Source organism: Danio rerio, chromosome 5 (genome assembly GCF_049306965.1).
Source record: "Danio rerio strain Tuebingen ecotype United States chromosome 5, GRCz12tu, whole genome shotgun sequence".
NCBI classification, from domain to species: domain Eukaryota; kingdom Metazoa; phylum Chordata; class Actinopteri; order Cypriniformes; family Danionidae; genus Danio; species Danio rerio.
In genome coordinates, this window is record NC_133180.1 from 22,000,152 (window position 1) to 22,018,724 (window position 18,573).

Sequence of the window (18,573 nt, forward strand, 5' to 3'; positions counted from 1 at the left end):
ATATTGATTATTTGTATGATATTGATAACCGATAACTCTTTAGATTTTGAGGCCGTTAGCTGATATACCACAGCCGAAAAATATTAATATTTCAAAATGTTATATTTTTATACAGTGAACAACTGATTTTATTTTAAAAACTTCATAAAGGTTTGAACTGATCTTATGAACTGAATACTCAAAGAAAAAAGCTATAATTTAAAAACGGCAAGGCAATTATAGACCTATATTCATGATTTCACATAAATCAGCATGCCAAAAGTAAATTATTTCCTTTTCTTTGCATAGCAAATTAACATATAACTTGACTGTTGTATAAAAATAATAGGTTAAATAACAAAATTGGACTTATTTAACAAACAAGTTAAATTAATATATTTTGAACAAAAGGAAAATGAAAAAAGAACTGAAACCAGCTTAAATGTTCTTGAATAAAACATGTTACAGCAATGTACATATGTAGAAATATGTAATGCCCAAAAAGACGTTTTGAGAGGTGTTTTGACACTTCAGAACCACCGTACAAGTGAAAAGCAATACAGAGAGTAACACTTTAGAAAAAGCAGCATAAATTTGTCCCATTTGGTGTTTTAGATTATTTTGAACACATGTAAGTGCTGCTTGTCAATAAGACAACACGTCTATGTTTGTTCTTGCTGTTAATTGCAAAAAATATATTCGATTAAAGCTTTATGGTAAACTGCTGTGAGTTTGAGACTTTAACTGCAGGCGCCGTTAAATGCATGTGCACACGAAGCACAGTCAGATTTGTCATCGAAAGTGATACAACACCTGAGCATTAAGCACAAATGACTTTATGACAAACACAGTGCATAATGTAAAGACAGAAGGTGGCGGAGGGTTGAGAACCCCTATGCTGGATTCAGTGACTGGCACACCTCTTCCCTGCTGCTGCAAAGGCTCTGACGGCTCTGACGGCTCACTAGCCACTGTGTGTGCGTGGTAATAGCCATCACGTACACTCATTATAATCATTATAAATATGCTGATCAAACTGAATACACTCTTACAGCAACAACACATGCCAGGCAACACGTTGATATAAACATATCAGATTACAAACAACTCAACGAGCTGTTTAGCACATGCGTATCGCTGCTATTATATTTACACAAACAATATTTTTACTGAGGCGATTTAAACCATAATAAACAATGACACTATCAAACAAATCTACAATGATAAGGAACATGGTTACTTACTAAATTATTAATGCACAGCAATTCCAGACAAAGAAATGACTGACTTTGAGGAAATAAACAATGTGAGGGAAGCTTATAGTGCACTAGACAAGTCTAAACAAGTTTGACCAAGTTGGCACGAGGCAGGCAGTTCTGTACAATTCCGTAACCTATCGGTTAAAATATGTCTCATTTTGATATTGGATCGCTAATGATAACATTATGATATGGCTGCCAATATATTGTGCATCACAATTATTATTTTTTTTAACTCTATAAGTCAATTAATTTTGTTTTATTAAAACTTATTTAGTGTTTAACCAAATAAAGAAACCACTTGAGGGTGAGTAAATGGTGAACAAGTTTAAATATTTAGGTGAACTATCATGTTTTAATACCATGTTTTTAGTTTTTTAATACCATGTCTTTTACTTATGTGTGACTATTTTCTTCACCTCACAGGCAGACAAAATATGGACTGAAGAAGAGACTAGTAAAATGGATGAATTTGCTCTGATGGCAGGTGAGTGTGGAATTTCACAATGCTCAAGAAGAAAAACACTATCTCTATCTGACAAGAAAAATGACTGTTAATAAGTGAAAATAACAATTGATAAATGATTTGTTGTTTTGTTGCTTTTTTTTCAGAGATGAATGTGAACAACGAGCAGGAGCTTTATCGGCAATTGATAAAGGCTTACAATGAAAGAAACTGAACAAGAATTTAGAGAGACTAGGGTGGCTTAAGATTAAACCTGCATGCTCAAGTTTTACATAGAGACAGCCAAAATCCTTTTAAACAGCTTAAAAACTGTGTTGTCTATTTTGTTTTTTAAGAACTTGTTAAATGCATGCCAATTTGTTGTTTATTGATTGAATAACAAATGTCAATATTAGTAGATGTGATTTGGCTCAGATGGTAAGTCTATGAACAGTCAACAGATTTTTTGCACTCTTTAAAAGTCTACAGTTTGATGCGTGTTTTTTTGACATGCATGTTAACAACCAGCATGCGTCAGTTTGTTTCCTTTAAACTACATTCATTTCACCAGATTAGGTTTGGTTGTATTTAGAGAACAATGTCTTTATTCTGGGATTAGCACACTTAATAATGTAAATCATATCTCAAAGCTTTTACCGATGCACAGCTGTTTTTTTTTTTTTTTTTTTTTTTTTACTGGGGCATGTGTGTATGTTTAAAGGTACAAAACAATTACCCATTGCACTTGGAAGCAAATATTTATAGATTTTAAGAATTGTGTGACACTGTAACAGACTGAACTGTAGCCAAGTAGCCTCGCGTCGTGAAGGAAAGTGCAGCCAATCAAACAGTTTGGTGTTCCTTCCGTTTTCAGGACTTTTAAGGCCCTTTTTATTAATCTTTTCAACACAGAGCCCACCTTACTGCTTTTATCAAATCACAAATCGTATGAAATAAAATAATAAAAATATATTTGTATATTGCTGTCTTTTTGATTGGAAGGGCAAGACAGATATTTGGTGGGTTCGTCCCATCCCTGCCCATGCCTATAGGTGGTCCTGTTGTTATTCAACTCTTAAAGTAATAACTCTTCTAATGATCTTAATAATAAACTCTTATTATAACTCTTAGAATGATGTTCCAGGACCAAAATAATCCAGGATATCCTTGACAAAACCACAACAATCTCTGTTCTATCTGATGTTAAACTAACCTGCCAGAAGAAAAGATTACTTCACATTGTTTCTCATCATGTTGTGTGCATCTGTGGAAATTAAGAAAATCATGTAAAAAATACATTGATTTGATTGTCTAAATTGATTAAATTAAACCAATACAATCTCTTAAGGATCTGTTGATTTTGCTATTCAATGCATTTACATAATGAATATAGCCTAGATTAGCTTAATATAAATGAATCGTCATATAAACACACTGAGACTTGAATTAATTCACTCATTCATATGAATTACTTCGACAATATGTTTGTAAAAGGTGATTTACACAAAATGGATCAAATAAAGAAGACGCTTTACAAAATAAAATGCATCAGAGGAAATGGCTTCATGATAACAAGTCACTGGACAGTCTCCTGACTGACTTTAGATTAAATGTCATTAGACAAGAAGCTACTGAATGACAAGGATTTGAACAAAAAGACTTTGCATGAAACAGCCTAAAACAGAAAGGAAATGACTAAACATAAATAGGTATTGGATAAAATGCAGATAAAACTTTGATGAAATGACATCAGAGAAAAAAGGATCAGACATACTGTAGTCATTGAAGAAAAAGGTGTTGGATAAAACATTAAAATAAAATCACTTTGTAAAAAAGGCCATCATAGAAAATGATTTGTATCAAAAAAAGCCATTGGATAAAAGCTTCAGGCATACCACTGTAAAACAATATTTTATTTAAAATAAAGCTTTAACAGAGCTTACAAAACAAAATTGCCCCACAGTCTGCCTGCCAAGAGCACCTAATATATTTTCATTATTAATGTATTAAATGGAAATGGTAGTAAATGTTGTAATACGATCTCTTTGGACATAAAAGAAATAAAATACTCATTGTGCTTTTTGCACAATTCATACAGTATATTAATTAATTTCACAATTTTTAATCCTCATTTTTCACTGTGAAATGCTTATCAAATAATGAGCAGGCCTAAGTTTAATGTGTGTGTATAGTATAGTATAGTAAAATGTGGGAGCCAATAATTGTGTTTTTAGATCAAAAGAGAAGAGAAAGCGGGGCGACGCAGTGGCACAGTAGGTAATGCTGTCGCCTGTGTAAGCGGTAAGCAAAATAATCTTGTTTTTCCTTTAGACATAAGATTATTTTGCTTACCCCATTGGCAGATTATTTTGCTTGTTTTAAGTAAAAACTTACTTCATTTTGGCATATTATTGCTGAAAACAAGACAATATGTTTTGCTTGTCTAGAAAATTCTTGATTTAAGAATTGTGAGATATTTGGACTTGAAACAAGGCAAAAAATCTAAGTAAGAAAAGCATTTTTTGCAGTGTGCACACTGGTGAATCTCGCTCATAATTGTGAAGTGTTTTGGGTGTATGGCCATACACGATAAATGCACCATATAAACACACACATTACAATACATTACATTTTATGAACATTTTTATTAGTTTAAAATGATATATTGTCTGGGTTGGTGTTGTATATTATGCAGCAAAAGCCTTATTTTACAAAGTTCTCTATATATTATTTCTTAAACAATATCTTGTCACAAACTATTAAACTCTCAATAAAAGTCACTGTTAAGCTGCAGAATTAAAAATTTTTTAACATCGAAAGTCGACAAAGCAGAGATCAAGGCAATAAAGCAATTCATAACCCTAAATAAACAGAAAACACAAAATACGGAAACTGTTAATTAACAGATATTTTTTACAGTCTTAACTCAGAAAAAAAGTGGTCAGTGTGGTCAAAAAAGGTTTAACCACAAGAAAAATGTGTCTCCGTGTCTATATGTGATTGTATCGACCACAACACGTCTTAATACCAAGTTTTAAACAGGAACAAAGGTGTTTTCAACATAGACCTATCTGGTGAGAACTAGATTTACCTGTTTGGAAATGCCGCTGTTTTCACTCAGATTCAACAATATAATGTGTTTACATATTGTTTAGTGTTTGTCTGTTTGATTTACTTTTGGAAGATGGGATTTATGGTAAATTAAAAAACAGATTTATATTACATTAAAAATAATGTTAAAAAACTGTATATTATCCATTTAAAGTAAATATAATACATACAGTATAATGTAATCAATTTAATGTATAATATTATTCTACTTTATTCATGCCATACGTTCTACCCAAACAAAAAAAAGTAGAAAAATTTGATACTTATCACCCATAAATGAAAGCAAAACAGACTTGTTGCTTGCGTAAGAGATCTTTCGTGTAGTTAAACCAGTGTGTTGCGTGAGACTGAAATCATTCCTCCCTCTCACTGGATGTGTTTTCATGCTGTTTAGAAAGGAAACATGTCTGCAAGAAAAGGGAGTAAGTTCTATATTTTATATCAGAGTGCATTCTGTGGATTGAGTTTCTTATAACATTTTAAAATGTTGCTGCTTTTCTTTGGTGATGGGCACTGAGATTATATGCACAGTTGGGTGGCTGGAGCTTGCTGAATTCTTCAGTTAGAAAGAACTGCACTTACTCTGTTTCAGGGAACTCCAAAGTGTTCCTGCTTGTGTGAATAGTCTCAAAATGTGGTTTCTTTCAGAGAACAAAATAAAGATGATAAATATGCATGTCAACCTAGGAAATTACAAATATACAATGATAAAATATGTACGTATAAAATATATAGGCTATTACCTGAAGCAATTGTAAACAAGAAAAAACAACAGCTAAATTTTACATCTATAATTGTAGACGTTGACGATTGTAAACGGTTTTATAGTACAGTAGGCCTATATATGTGCAGCTGTGCGCTGATCTAGTTATAATGTATGTATGTCGATCTGAATAGCCTGCAATATTTTCATCAACACACGTAACGCTTATTTATACAAACACGTCTTAAAATGCAAACAGCCGAATGATTCGACAACCACGATTACAATATACAAGCAATGTGATATTTATTCCTAAGGTAAAACTAACCAAATTATAAAACAAACCTAAAATGATAGGAGATGTTGTAACTGAGGGTGCTTTCACACTAGCACTTTTGGTCCGTACCGGGTTCGTTTGACGTCATAGTATGGCACTTTTGGCTAGTGTGAACATGTCTTCTGAACTCGGGTGCGCACCCGCGAACCATACCCGAGTCCGCCTGAAAGATGTGGTCTGTCTGGGGTACGGTTCATGCGAACTCTGGTTCATTTCTGATGTGAATGCAATGGTACCAAACGACAGAAGTGAACCGCCAACTGTACAACAAACTATCGTTTTCATAACGTTCGTTCGTGTGTGTGTTTGTGTGTGTTTGAGAGTGAGAGTAAGAGTGTGTTTTTGCGCCAGATGGACGCATGTCTCTTTTTGTATGTCCAGAACCAAAACCTTCAGTAAAAGCAGAATGAACACGATGTGCGGATGTCTCTCCATTTTGGCGCTTGCTTTCGTGAACGTCGACCGTCGTAAACAAAACTGCAGCTCGATGATGCAAGCGTATCGGGTTCACAAGGAAAAAAGACAGTGTACACACAAATCAACCAAGTAGGTGGCAAAGGGGGACAATCGAACTTGGGTACGTACGGTTCAGGCAATTGAACCAAGTGAGAAAGCGCCCCCAAACATTACAACAGGTTGATCACAGCAGCTTGACATATTCAAAAGACTCCGCTATGATGGAAGCAGCCAAGCTGAAAAGCTTTTATGTGCATTCACACCTGACAATACAAGGTGGAGACAGGGGAGTGTTTGTTTTGGCATACAGAGACGTTATGAACAACAAAATATTGTCACTTAATATTACTTCAGAGAGACAGAGCTGTAGAAATAGATTTGAATCTTTCTTAATTTCTCTTTTCCCTCAGATGACTTCCAGCTTGTTGCCCCTGAAAAAGGTGAAAGAGTTAAGATAAACCCGGGATCTGCTCTCATTGTGTCGTGCCACTTGTCTCCTGCAATCAGTGCGGCTGACATGGAGATTAACTGGTTTAACAAGACAGGATATGTTTGCACATATAAGAAACGAAAAATGACACAGGGAGTTGGCTATGAGGGAAGAGCCAATCTGTTCATCCATGACCTGGTGAGAGGGAATGTGTCCTTAAGAGTGGCAAACTTTACAGAGTCTGATCTGGGAGATTACATGTGCCAGGTCACCAGTCAAAATAAAACACAGCAGATAACTGTCAATGTAACAGAAGAAGGTAAGCACTTCATAACCCCTGTAACTATCTTGCAGTGAGCACGTTCAAGCATACAGTATAAGTAAATGTTAGATTAATTTTCTTTTTACTTTTAATTAAAGTTCTATATTTTGCTGTGTCTGCTTAGTTACCACGTTTGTTTGTATTTGCAGTATCTGCCATTTCTAAGGACCAGCTCTTATTCACAGTGGTAAGACAGCATCATTCTTTCTCCAGGTTACATATTCAAAAAATGCAATACAACATAGAGGCAAAACAGAGCTAGAAAATAAGCAAAAATAAATAAATAAATATAATAATAAATAAATAAATAAATAAATAAATAAATAAACAAATAAATAAATAAATATAATAACAAATAAAGTTATCCATAAGAAGAATGAAAAGAGTTTCCCAGAGATGGGTTGCAGCTGGAAGGGCATCTGCAGCGTAGAACATATGCTGGATGGGTTGGCGGTTCATTCCGCTGTGGCGACCCCAGATTAATAAAGGGGACTAAGCCGAAAAGAATAAATAAAATAATAAAAATAATAATAAATAAAGTAACTAAAACAAATAACAACAATAAAATAATAATTGTGGATGCACTTTGTCCAGAAAAAGTCCAATACTAAAACTTATTTTTATTTGGTATTATTTAGTGATGCCTACACTCACCGGCCACCTTATTAGGTACACCTTACTAGAACCGGGTTGGATCCCCTTTTGCATTCAAAACTGCCTTAATCATTCATAGCATAGATTCAACAAAGTACTAGAAATATTCCTTAGAGATTTTGGTCCATGTTGGCATGATAGCATCACATAGTTGCTGCAGATTTGTCGGCTGCACATCCATGATGTGAATCTCCCTTTCCACCACATCCCAAAGAAGCTCTACTGGATTGAGATCTGGTGAGTGTGGAGGCCATTTGAGAACAGCTAACTCATTGTCATGTTCAAGAAACCAGTCTGAGACGATTTGCTCTTTTTGACTTGGTGCGTTATCCTGCTGGAAGTAACCAACAGAAGATGGGTACACTGTAGTGATAAAGGGATAGACATGGTCAGCAACAATACTCAGGTAGGCTGTGGCGTTGACACAATGCTCAATTGGTACTGATGGAACCAAACTGTGCCAAGAAAATATCCCCCACACCATTACACCACCACCAGCAGCCTGAAACGTTGATACAAGGCAGAATGGATCCATGCTTTCATGTTGTTTATGCTAAATTCTGACCCTGCCATCCTAAGGTCACAGCAGAAATCAAAACTCATCACATCAGGCAACATTTTTCCAATCTTTTATTGTCCCATTTTGGTAAACCTGTGTGAATTGTAGCCTCAGTTTCCTGTTTTTAACTGACAGGAGTGGCACCCTGTGTGGTCTTCTGCTGCTGTAGCCCATCCGCCTCAGGGTTAGACGTGTTGTGCATTCAGAGATTCTTTTCTGCATACCTCGGTTGTAACGAGTGGGTATTTAAGTTACTGTTGGCTTCCTATCAGCTGGAACCAGTCTGGCCATTTTCTCTGAGCTCTGGCATCATCAAGGCATTTGAGCCCACACAACTGCTGCTGACTGGATATTTTCTCTTTTTCTGACCATTCTCTGTAAACCCCAGAGATGGTTGTGAATAAAAATTCCGGTCAATCAGCAGTTTCTGAACAAACATGCCACATTCAAAGTCACTTAAATCAACCTTTCTTCCCCATTCTGATGCTCAGTTTGAACTGCCGCAGATCGTCTTGACCATGTCTACATGCCTAAATGCATTGAGTTGCTGTCCTGTGATTGGTTGATTAGAAATTTGCGTTAACGAGCAGTTGGACAGGTGTGCCTAATAAAGTGGCCAATGAGGTATATTTTCATTTTATTAATTAGCCACAACAGTATGTTGCTTGAGATTCAGAAGTGATAAATGAACATATTACCAAGCATGGTTTGCTATATATGTTACAAAAAACATTCTTATACAGTAATTTAGAAAGAAAAATAGCGAAGTTTGAACTAAAGCCAGCAGGAGCAACAATTTCTGGCGAATACATAAATATCAATACTGTAAGAAATGCAGAAAACTTGACCTACTTTTGTAGCAATTCTTTAATTGTGTCATTGCTAAGAATCTCTGCAACTCATAAACCCATTTCTTAATTAGGATTACACATCGGAAAAAACAAGTGATGGTGAGTTTTACCCAAATGTTTACTTTTACTAAGAAAATCTACTACAAATATAGTAAAAACTGTCTTGTTATATGAATACATGTATGCTTTTTTTCTGTTTTCAGGCCAATCTGGAGATTCACAAAAAAATCTCCTTAAGGTTTGTGAGCGCATTGATTTTTATCTAGTAACACACTGTGTTTAATCATTTTTTTACAACCAGAAGTTATTCATAATTTATTGATGATTAACTTCTGTTGCCTTAGTTTTGTAACAGTAAGCTATTGTTTTTGTAATTTTTTAATTTAATATTAAATATACGGTGGCCAAGAGAGCTTAATGCGCTGCAATTTAAGAAAAAAACATGCAATTACAAAAAATACCAGCAAATATATAAACGATCTTTATCAGTTTGGCAGCACACGTGTTGCAAATTCTCACAACGCAAACAACTCAAGAAACACGCTGCATACTATTAAAGTTTCACATTTAATTATCAGTTTATTTAGACTAATAATTTACAAAAGAGAATGGAATCATGTAATCAAGATAATATAATAAACAACAACAAAAAATACCACCACCTTTAAAAGACCACCAACAACTTCACGGCATAATAACACATGCATATCTCAGCAGTGTCTGTCAGTTTTTGGGTCCCCTTGAAACAGCTCTGTTGTGTTAAGTGGATATTTGCAAGTGTTGTGACAAAATGCAGCGCGTTTCTTTAGTTGTTTGTGTTGTGAGAATTTGCAACGTGTGCTGTCAAACTGATAGAAATTGTTTATTAATTTGCTGGTGTTTTTGTAATTGCATGTGTTTTCTTAAATTGCAGCGTGTTAAGCTCTTTCGGCAACCCTAGGAAATACCCTGAAATTATGTTAGTTAAATTACCTGCCTTAACCCCCAATTTGGTCTTTCAGACAAGCTGAGTTAACTCTTTGACAACTTAATTTTTAAGAATCATTGCATGATGAAAACATCACAACATACCATTCTTTGACATTTTATTATCACTTTTTTTAGGGAGAGGCAAGCTACAGTAAGTTCTCCTCATGGTACAAACTAAGTTATTTAAATTAAAAGATTAATAAATAATTAATGAAAGCTTAAGACATTTATGCCTAATTTAAATGTCAAATACATCTGAAATAAACCAGTTATAGTGCTTAGCATATATAAGTACACCTCTCACAAATCTATCTTTTAATTTCATATTTTTAATAAGAAGCTATACAATATTGTATTTGTGCATATACATAAGATTAGTCAGTACTGAAAAAAATAAAAATTTAAAAATGAGAAAAAATCAAGAGAAGCAAAAAAAAAATAGTAATTGACAAATTTAGTGGAAATTTTGTAGGTCGTAATTTTTTTTTCAATAATTTGCTTGAATTTAATTGTATTATCTTTCAATTTATAAAAAAGTTTGATGACTAAAATATTATTTTAATAAATATATCTGTTTAATAAATCTGTTTTGTTTAAATTCACCTAAATACATTGCCTATATTCCCTGTGAAATGAATAAAAATATTCATATTCAAAATGGGGTGTATTATGTACTCAATTATGCTGAGCACTGTACATGCAATTTTGCAGTGTGCCAAAACATTTTTTGCGGTGCATTTCCTTTACTGAAATCATCTTAAAATACGTGTAGATCTTGCTTGCAAATGCTGATGTTATTTTCTGCATTAAAGAATTATCAGTCCAGTCTACATTTCACTGTGCTTCAGGGAGAGAACCGCACAAGGTTCGTATGCAAATTGATACTATTCATAAATTCAACTATATTGTCCTTTTTTATGCCATAGTCTCATCATTATGTGCAGTTTTTTTCACTTTAGCATAAACAGCAAATGATGACTTACACCTTTTAAAGCATTTATTACTGTGGGCACTCAAATATAGCTGAAGATGTTCTGTTTATTTAAAAGAAAGGAAAGTTTGAGTGCGTCTTTTTTCATGCAGTAAGTCAAATTATGAATGAAAATGCATTATTCTTATCTTAATTAGGATAACAGGACGGAAACTAGAAGTAAAGGTGAGTCAACATAAGTACATTTTCAAACGTTAAAAAAAATAGACAGGCCCAAAATCATTCTTAAAAGATTATTTTTTGTTGTTGTTAAAGAACAACAAGAATCATAACCTGTACAGGCTATATTGTATCTACACTGAAAAAATGTATTCAAAGATGATTCCTTGGATTTACTTAATTCTTTTTATGTTAAGTGGTTGTAAACAATTTATTTGGGCTGAATTTAAACAAACAAACTAAGTTGGACATTATCAACTTCAATTTGTTTAAATTTAACACAAATAAATTGTTTGCAACAGATCTGCTTGCAACAATTTACTCAAAAAGCCATTCACCATGCATCTGTTAATAGTCATACGTGTACATGTTTTAATGTGTGGATTTTTAAGTTGATTTACATCGCTGAGAAATAATTGTTGTTTCAATGATAAAAATAAGTGTCTGTGCTGCTTAAAAAAACCTATTTCAGCTTAAAAAAACAAATTAGTATGAGTTATTTCAAGATGACTACAAATTTAAAGGCAACACAAATTTTTACTGTACTGAAACATATATATTTTTGGAAACTTCCAAGATGGTATTGTAAACAAGCAATACATTTTAAAACGTTTCTCTCTGTTCCACATATAGGTACCTTTCAGCTGGTTGTTCCCAGCACAGCAGAGACTGAGGTATCTTTGGGGTCTGATTTGGTTATTCCTTGTCAACTGTCTCCTGAAATCAACGCTGTGGACATGGAGATCAGCTGGTCTAAAGATGCAGACTGTGTTTGCCTGTATAAAGACAGGAAGATCACAGAAGGGGTTTGGTTCAAGGACAGAGTGAGTCTGTTCTTCACTCACAAACTTAAAAAAGGAGACGTGTCCTTGAGACTGAAAAACTTCAGACAGTCAGATATTGGAAATTACCACTGTCAGGTAATCAATGCCGACAGAAAAGAAGAGATAACTGTGAGAGGTGAGCAGTCCTTTTACTGTTGGTTATGCAGTATTCCTGAACTTCCACAATAAGAAATAAACAATGTTGTTGGTAGTGAGAGTGAATCCTGGCGTCCAACCAGTGAATCTATCTCCAGTACATCAATATGTCCCATCAATGCTACATGAGGTAAGAGAACATAACATGTTCCTTCATATTATCTTTTGCTTTCAGTAATATTCAGATATTAACCAGAATCTGTAATTAAAAATTTAAAAAGATTTAAAAACTTAATCCAAATAGTTTGACTAATCTTTATGTAATAATCTAAATCAGGGGTGCCCAAACCTTTTATGAAGGGCCAAAAACCAAACTTTATTGAGGCTAGTGGGCCAACGGTAAATACAGTTGCATAGGTATTTTCCTAATTTATTTAATAATGTTTTAAAAAGATCTAAAACATTAATTTATATTAACTAATACAGTTTTTTTTTTTTTTACATTTTATAATGAACTTATTATTAAAAACAAAAACAATCTCATTTATAACATTATGGAGTTACATTAGTTTTTGTCCTGATTTGCTTGCAGATGTCTTGCATATTCTTCTATTTGTCGAGTGACAGTAAATAAGTTTTGCAAACTTAGAATTATTTATTTAAAATTGACGAACTCTGTTAAAGGCATTCACCCCATCACTCTTCATCTTTCTCAGATGGGATGGTGGGCCAAATCAAAGGTTACAATGGGCCAACTTTAGCCCGTGGGGCATGGACCCTACTTTAGGCATCTCTGATCTTAATTCTTTCAGATCGTTAATTTCTTTCGCTTTCTAAAAGCTGGTTATTTCATGTGATTATGCTTTTTGCTCATATTCACTTATGTTTGTAGACGTTTCTCTACTAGATGTGCCTTATTTTGCTTCTCAGATTTTCTGAGCCTTCATTGTTGGAACTTATTGTTTTCCTTTTGCTTTATTGTATAATTTGGCATGCACCACCTCCAGATAGTGACAAATGATTGTTGTTATAATAAGCAGTAATAGCAGTAGAAGTAGAGGAGACTGATTTAATCTGAATACTCAGAAATAAATACAGGACAGTTGGTAATACAGGCCAGACAAAGTAAATTTTATATATATATATATATATATATATATATATATATATATATATATATATATATATATATATATATATATATATATATTATACTGTAAATCTCATTTTTTTCATTTCATCTTAGGGTACAAATACAAGAGAAGCAAATGACAGTAAGTGTTTCTTTATTTAATTAGATATGACGATCACCTCGGTGGTGTTAATCTTGCTTTATGATGTTAATGTTTTTCTTACTTTCTAAATTATAGGATTATCGAGGCATACTTCACATCATAATAAAGCAGATAAGAAACAGCATGATGTATGTGTGCACATAATGCATGTGTTTACACTGATTTCATTAGGTCTTGCACCTTTTTTTTAAAACAAATAAAGCATACATCAATTCATTATCTATTATTACATTATTTTACACTATTATGTTGTTACATTTCCACAAATTGACCTCATGTTGTGAATCTTTTGTAAACAATCACTGTGAAATGAACGCTTGGGAGCTATGTTGGACTTACAAGACTAGTAACTTATGCTGTGTTTTTCTCTAAATTAGAATTGCAGTGAAAGTGTCTCGAGCAATGGTAAGTTTTCTTTAAATAATTAAAGCTCCATTTCCAATTTCCACTTATTTTGCACCAACAAAGAATGAAAAGTTAAGTAAACATGAACAAAGTGCTATGTATGAATCAAATTTTCTCTTTTGTATGTCACAGATTTTGAACTCGTTATTCCCCAAATTACTGAAGAAGCAAAGGTTTCTCTGGGGTCTGAATTGACTGTTCCTTGTTACTCGTCTCCTGAAATCTGCGCCACTGCCATGCAGATCAGATGGTTTAAGGAGACCGACTGTGTTTGTGTCTACAAGAACACACAGATGACTGAGGGCAGAGGCTATAAAGACAGAGTTAGTCTGGACAGTCGAGAGCTCGAGAGAGGAAATGTGTCTGTACATCTGAGAAACTTCAGTGTTTCAGATGTTGGAGATTATCACTGTCAGGTCAGCAGTGGAGGCAGAACACAACACATTACTGTAGGAGGTGAGCATTCTGTAGCAATGCCTCTTATAGACGTAGTTACAGTAGTTATCTAACACCACACATTTCACACAGACCTACAGTATTTATGCTTCATTTATTGTCTTTTAGTGAGGATAAAACCTGAATTCCAGTCTGTGAGTCAATCACCAGCAAGTCAAGGTCAAAGTGTTCAGCTAGTGCTGTTTCAAGTAAGACATTTATTTGATCTAAAATGACCATCTTCAAAAGTGGCTTGAGTGTTTTTTTTTTTTTGTGCTGCGTGGTAGGGCTGAACGATATTGGAAAAATTTGACATTACAATATTATTCTTTGTCTGCAACATATATTGCAATATAAAAACAATTTCACCAAAAGACTTAAGTATCTTTATTTGGCAAGTCATTCATTTAAATATATATGGATGATTGGAGTGATAGAAACACAATAAAGCTGCGGCCACACTGCACATTTCTTACCACAGACTTCCATTTATAAGCATGTGAAAGTTTAAGCTTGGTGAACTCTGTTCAGTGAAATCACATCACATGATTGTGTGAGACCAATCGAAGATCAAAATATGACCTCTCTGGACAGAAATTTAAGCATGGACCAGTTGCTTGCTTTTTTTTTTTTTATGTATAATTATCTTGTTTAATCCCTTCCCTTTTCACATCACCATACTACAGAATTTTGCTCGCTCAAACTAAAATAAATAAATAAATAATAAAAATTTTTAAAATCTTACATTACTAATAGTTTCCTTCGTTGACTTTACACACCTGAAACTTGCCTACAGCACTTATTCATTGTTGCTCTTATAGTTGTGTAAATTGCTTCCTTGTCCTCATTTGTAAGTTGTTTTGGATAAAAGCGTCTGTTAAATGACTAAATGTAAATGTTACCGCAGCATTAGTCTCTTTATTAAATTTCCTGATGCTAAAATAGGATCTAAATCCCTCCTATTTTCAGGCCGACCGCAACGTGACGTTGGAGTGCGGTTTCCCTGCCCACCGAATTGATTAACAGCTGCAAATTAACATGTCTCCATAGTAACATGTATAATCATATCAACAAGATAGGATGTGCACCAAGCAACCGGGATAAAAAGATCTGTTTAGCTCTATGTGATCATCAATCATCATCAAATGTAATCAAGAACGAGTTTTACAACTTTAAAAGTTTTTAAAACAGTGCATGTTTGTTATGACTTATCATAAATCTTGAAAAAATGGTAAAATAAGTGCTTTTAATATTCTGTGGGAGGTGTAGGACCAAGGAAAGTCCATCAAATACAGATGTTCGGTCCGAACATTATGATTGGCTGTCTGCCTGTCAGAACATATTGCATACCTCTGCGCTCTGCTCATGCAGAAAGAACTATATCATTGGTACATTCACGTATGCGGGTCAGACAGGGGATGGCAGGCTAACATCAACAACACCTTTTCATTTCTTTTCCTTTTTTAAAGTTTGTTATTTTAATTACTAACTGTTCTATAAAGATTTCTTGCTGGTGAAAGCTACATGATGTGTTGTATGATGTTTTCTAGTGTGCAGTTTTCATGTGTTCAGGAAGTGTGGATTTGATTGGCGATTTGCAGGGTCAGAAGTTGTCTTTAAGTGCTATCAGGCTATCATTAGCATTTTCCCCAGATCTCTTATTGCACCTTTAAATGAAAAATCTGAACAAAACCAAAGAAATTAAAGGATTTTTTTCTGTGTTTATTGATTAACTATTATTTTCTTCACCTTACAGACTGACAAAATATTGACTCTGGAGGAATCGCTCAAAATGGATGAATCTGTTTTAATGGGAGGTGAGTTTCATTTGAAGTTTCATCAAGTGCATAACTAATAAAGTCTCTTATTTATTTATTTATTCATTTATTTATTTATTTTTAGAGATGAGAGTGAACAATGAGCAAGAGCTTTACCAAATGTTGATCAGGGCTTACAGCGAAAGAGACCAACAACTGGAAAGAACTGAACAGGAGTTGAGAGAGACCAGAATGGATTTGGACAGAGTCTTAAAACTCAACCCTCGTGCTCAGTTTTTAGACAGAGACAGACAAAATCCTTTTTAAAAGCCAGGAAATATGCTGTCTGATTCATGACATTTCTTAGAACATATTTCAATCAATCAGTTTTTTTGGTAACACTTTACAATAAGGTTCATTAGTTAATTCATTTACTAACATGAACTAATCATGAACAACACATGTACAGCATTTATTAATCATAACTGAACATTTACTAATGCATTATTAACATTCAAGTCCATGCTTGTTAACATTAGTTAATGCACCATGAGTTAACATGAACTAACAATGAACTACTGTATTTTCATTAACTAACGTTAACTAACATGAACAAATACAGTAGTAAATGTATTTTTCATTGTTTGTTCATGTTAGTAAATGCATTAATTAACATTAACTAATAAACCTTCTTGTAAAGTGTGACCGTTTTTTTTTTCTTTAGAGTTGAAATTACAATATTACTATATGTTTAACTAACCACAAACTATATAAATTACTGTGATAAATATTCATTCATTTATAAGTATTCATTAATGAACTATGCCTTATGGTTCACTGTATATATAGTATAGAGCAGGGGTGCCCAAACTCAGTTCTAGAGGGCCGGTGTCCTGCAAAGTTTAGTTCCAACTCCAGTCGGACACACCTAGGCTAACTAATCAAGCTTTTAAGCTGCGGTCACACTGGAATTTCTCCATATTGACTTCCATTTACAGTATATGCACAAGACTGCGTCAGACTGGAAACGCAAGGTTCTGCGGCAAGTTTCGCAGTTCGCTGCGTTGGAAAGTTCAAGCTTGGTGAACTCTGACCTTTGAAATCGCATCACATGATTGCGTGAGAACAATCGAAGATCAAAACATGACCTCTCTGGACACAAATTTAAAATATAGTTTAATCACCTGCTTTTTCAATGTCTAATCATCTTGTTCAATCCCGCCCCTTTTCCCAGTGCCGTACTACAGATATTTGTGACCACAGCTTTAGTAGGCTTTCTAGAAACATCTGTGCAGGTGTGTTGAGGCAGGTTTGGAGCTAAAATAAGCAGGGCACTCTCGGTATAGATCATAGGTCTCGAACTCGATTTCTGGAAGGTCGCAGCTCTGCCTCCTACTAATCAAGGTGTTTAAGACTACTAAAGACTATTAAGCAGGAGTGAGTTGAAGGTGGTTGGAGCTAAACTATGTAGAGCCCTCCAGGAACTGAGTTTGAGACCACTGGTATAGAGTTCTTGTTGCTTATTGAATATTCGATTTGTTTTTGTAATTGTGCTTGTCTTTCATCAGATGTGAGGATTTATTATGTGAAAATGCCATATATATATTATAGATTTTGTAAAGTTGAAACGCTGGAAATTATTATGTTTTAAGCTAAAGCCTGTATCATTTTGAATTAATATATTTTCTATGAAGATTGTTTATTAAAGCAAAATTTATGTACCCGTTTTCTGAATACAAGTGTGCTTAAATGTTTTAAACTGTAATTTTTTTGTTTGTACTAACCCAAATTTTAAATATTTCACAAAAATATTTTACACATAAATCAAGGGAGTTGAATTTATTAAAAAAAAAAACTTTTTCAAAGGTTTACATGTATTCTTAATAAACTATTAAATTATGTGTGTTTTTAATGACAGATCCAGGGAGTGAAAACTTTTGAACAAAATGAAGATGTAAATTGAGTTTAATTTGCGTTAATATCTTATTATTGTTATTATATTTTTTACTTTTTGTAAACAGTTCGCCAAAACCCTGTTTAAATAAACGACATATGCAAATACTTTAGCAAAAACAATGCCTATTCTTCACTAAATCTTATAAATGTTCCTTTCCGGTGTATTTTGTAACCATATAGGCCTTGAATTGCCCCAAGCATGTAAGTGACCCAATGGATTGACAGTGTTTGCTAATTCTACTTATCAACAAAAAAGTTTTAAAGACTAATTTAATGAATTCGACCATTTACTAGTTGTGATTCGGTCTTTACAGAACGACAGTGCCCCCGCGTGGAGACAGTGATATAGTAGAGCCTTTCATACTTTTTTTGAAAAAAATAAAAAAATAAAAAACATAAGAAAAATAAACCTAGTACTACCAACTTCTAATGACCCTCAACGAGCTTATGTGTTAAAATGAGTTAAAAAGTTTGTCTACATATTTTACGTATTAAACTGACCCAGTCAGTGTAAATATTATTGTAATAATATAATAATAATAGTTAATTAAATTGTTATACTATTCATGAAAAAAAAATC

At 33.7% G+C, this 18,573-nt stretch overlaps 2 protein-coding genes across 4 annotated transcripts in view; both read left to right on the forward strand.

Annotated features, from left to right (window-relative positions):
- The window catches only part of LOC101884650 (uncharacterized), a 22,609-nt gene extending 19,958 nt beyond the window's left edge, over nucleotides 1-2,651 (forward strand). Inside the window, exons 20-21 of the mRNA XM_005165234.6 lie at nucleotides 1,665-1,725; nucleotides 1,851-2,651. Of these exons, the coding sequence (XP_005165291.4) occupies nucleotides 1,665-1,725; nucleotides 1,851-1,918 (129 nt within the window). The 3' untranslated portion in view covers nucleotides 1,919-2,651. The remainder of the gene's footprint in view (nucleotides 1-1,664; nucleotides 1,726-1,850) is intronic.
- A 2,438-nt stretch (nucleotides 2,652-5,089) lies between these two features.
- On the forward strand, nucleotides 5,090-17,763 carry LOC100536577 (butyrophilin-like protein 2). 3 transcript variants are annotated; one of them, XM_009301389.5, is made up of 17 exons: nucleotides 5,138-5,216; nucleotides 6,701-7,039; nucleotides 7,192-7,229; nucleotides 9,178-9,205; nucleotides 9,310-9,344; nucleotides 10,211-10,226; nucleotides 10,888-10,940; nucleotides 11,204-11,231; nucleotides 11,859-12,185; nucleotides 12,262-12,335; nucleotides 13,392-13,419; nucleotides 13,516-13,568; nucleotides 13,818-13,845; nucleotides 13,978-14,301; nucleotides 14,410-14,489; nucleotides 16,037-16,097; nucleotides 16,183-17,763. In XM_009301389.5, the coding sequence occupies exons 1-17, from the start codon at nucleotides 5,198-5,200 to the stop codon at nucleotides 16,362-16,364; spliced, it is 1,713 nt and encodes a 570-aa protein (XP_009299664.1). In that variant the 5' UTR covers nucleotides 5,138-5,197; the 3' UTR covers nucleotides 16,365-17,763. The 3 variants fall into 3 exon arrangements, with proteins under 3 accessions (XP_073808215.1, XP_009299664.1, XP_073808216.1); XM_073952114.1 differs by lacking the exon at nucleotides 10,211-10,226 and having other exon boundaries at nucleotides 5,090-5,216; XM_073952115.1 differs by lacking the exons at nucleotides 5,138-5,216; nucleotides 6,701-7,039; nucleotides 7,192-7,229; nucleotides 10,211-10,226 and adding an exon at nucleotides 8,923-9,080.
- Nucleotides 17,764-18,573: the final 810 nt, after the last annotated feature.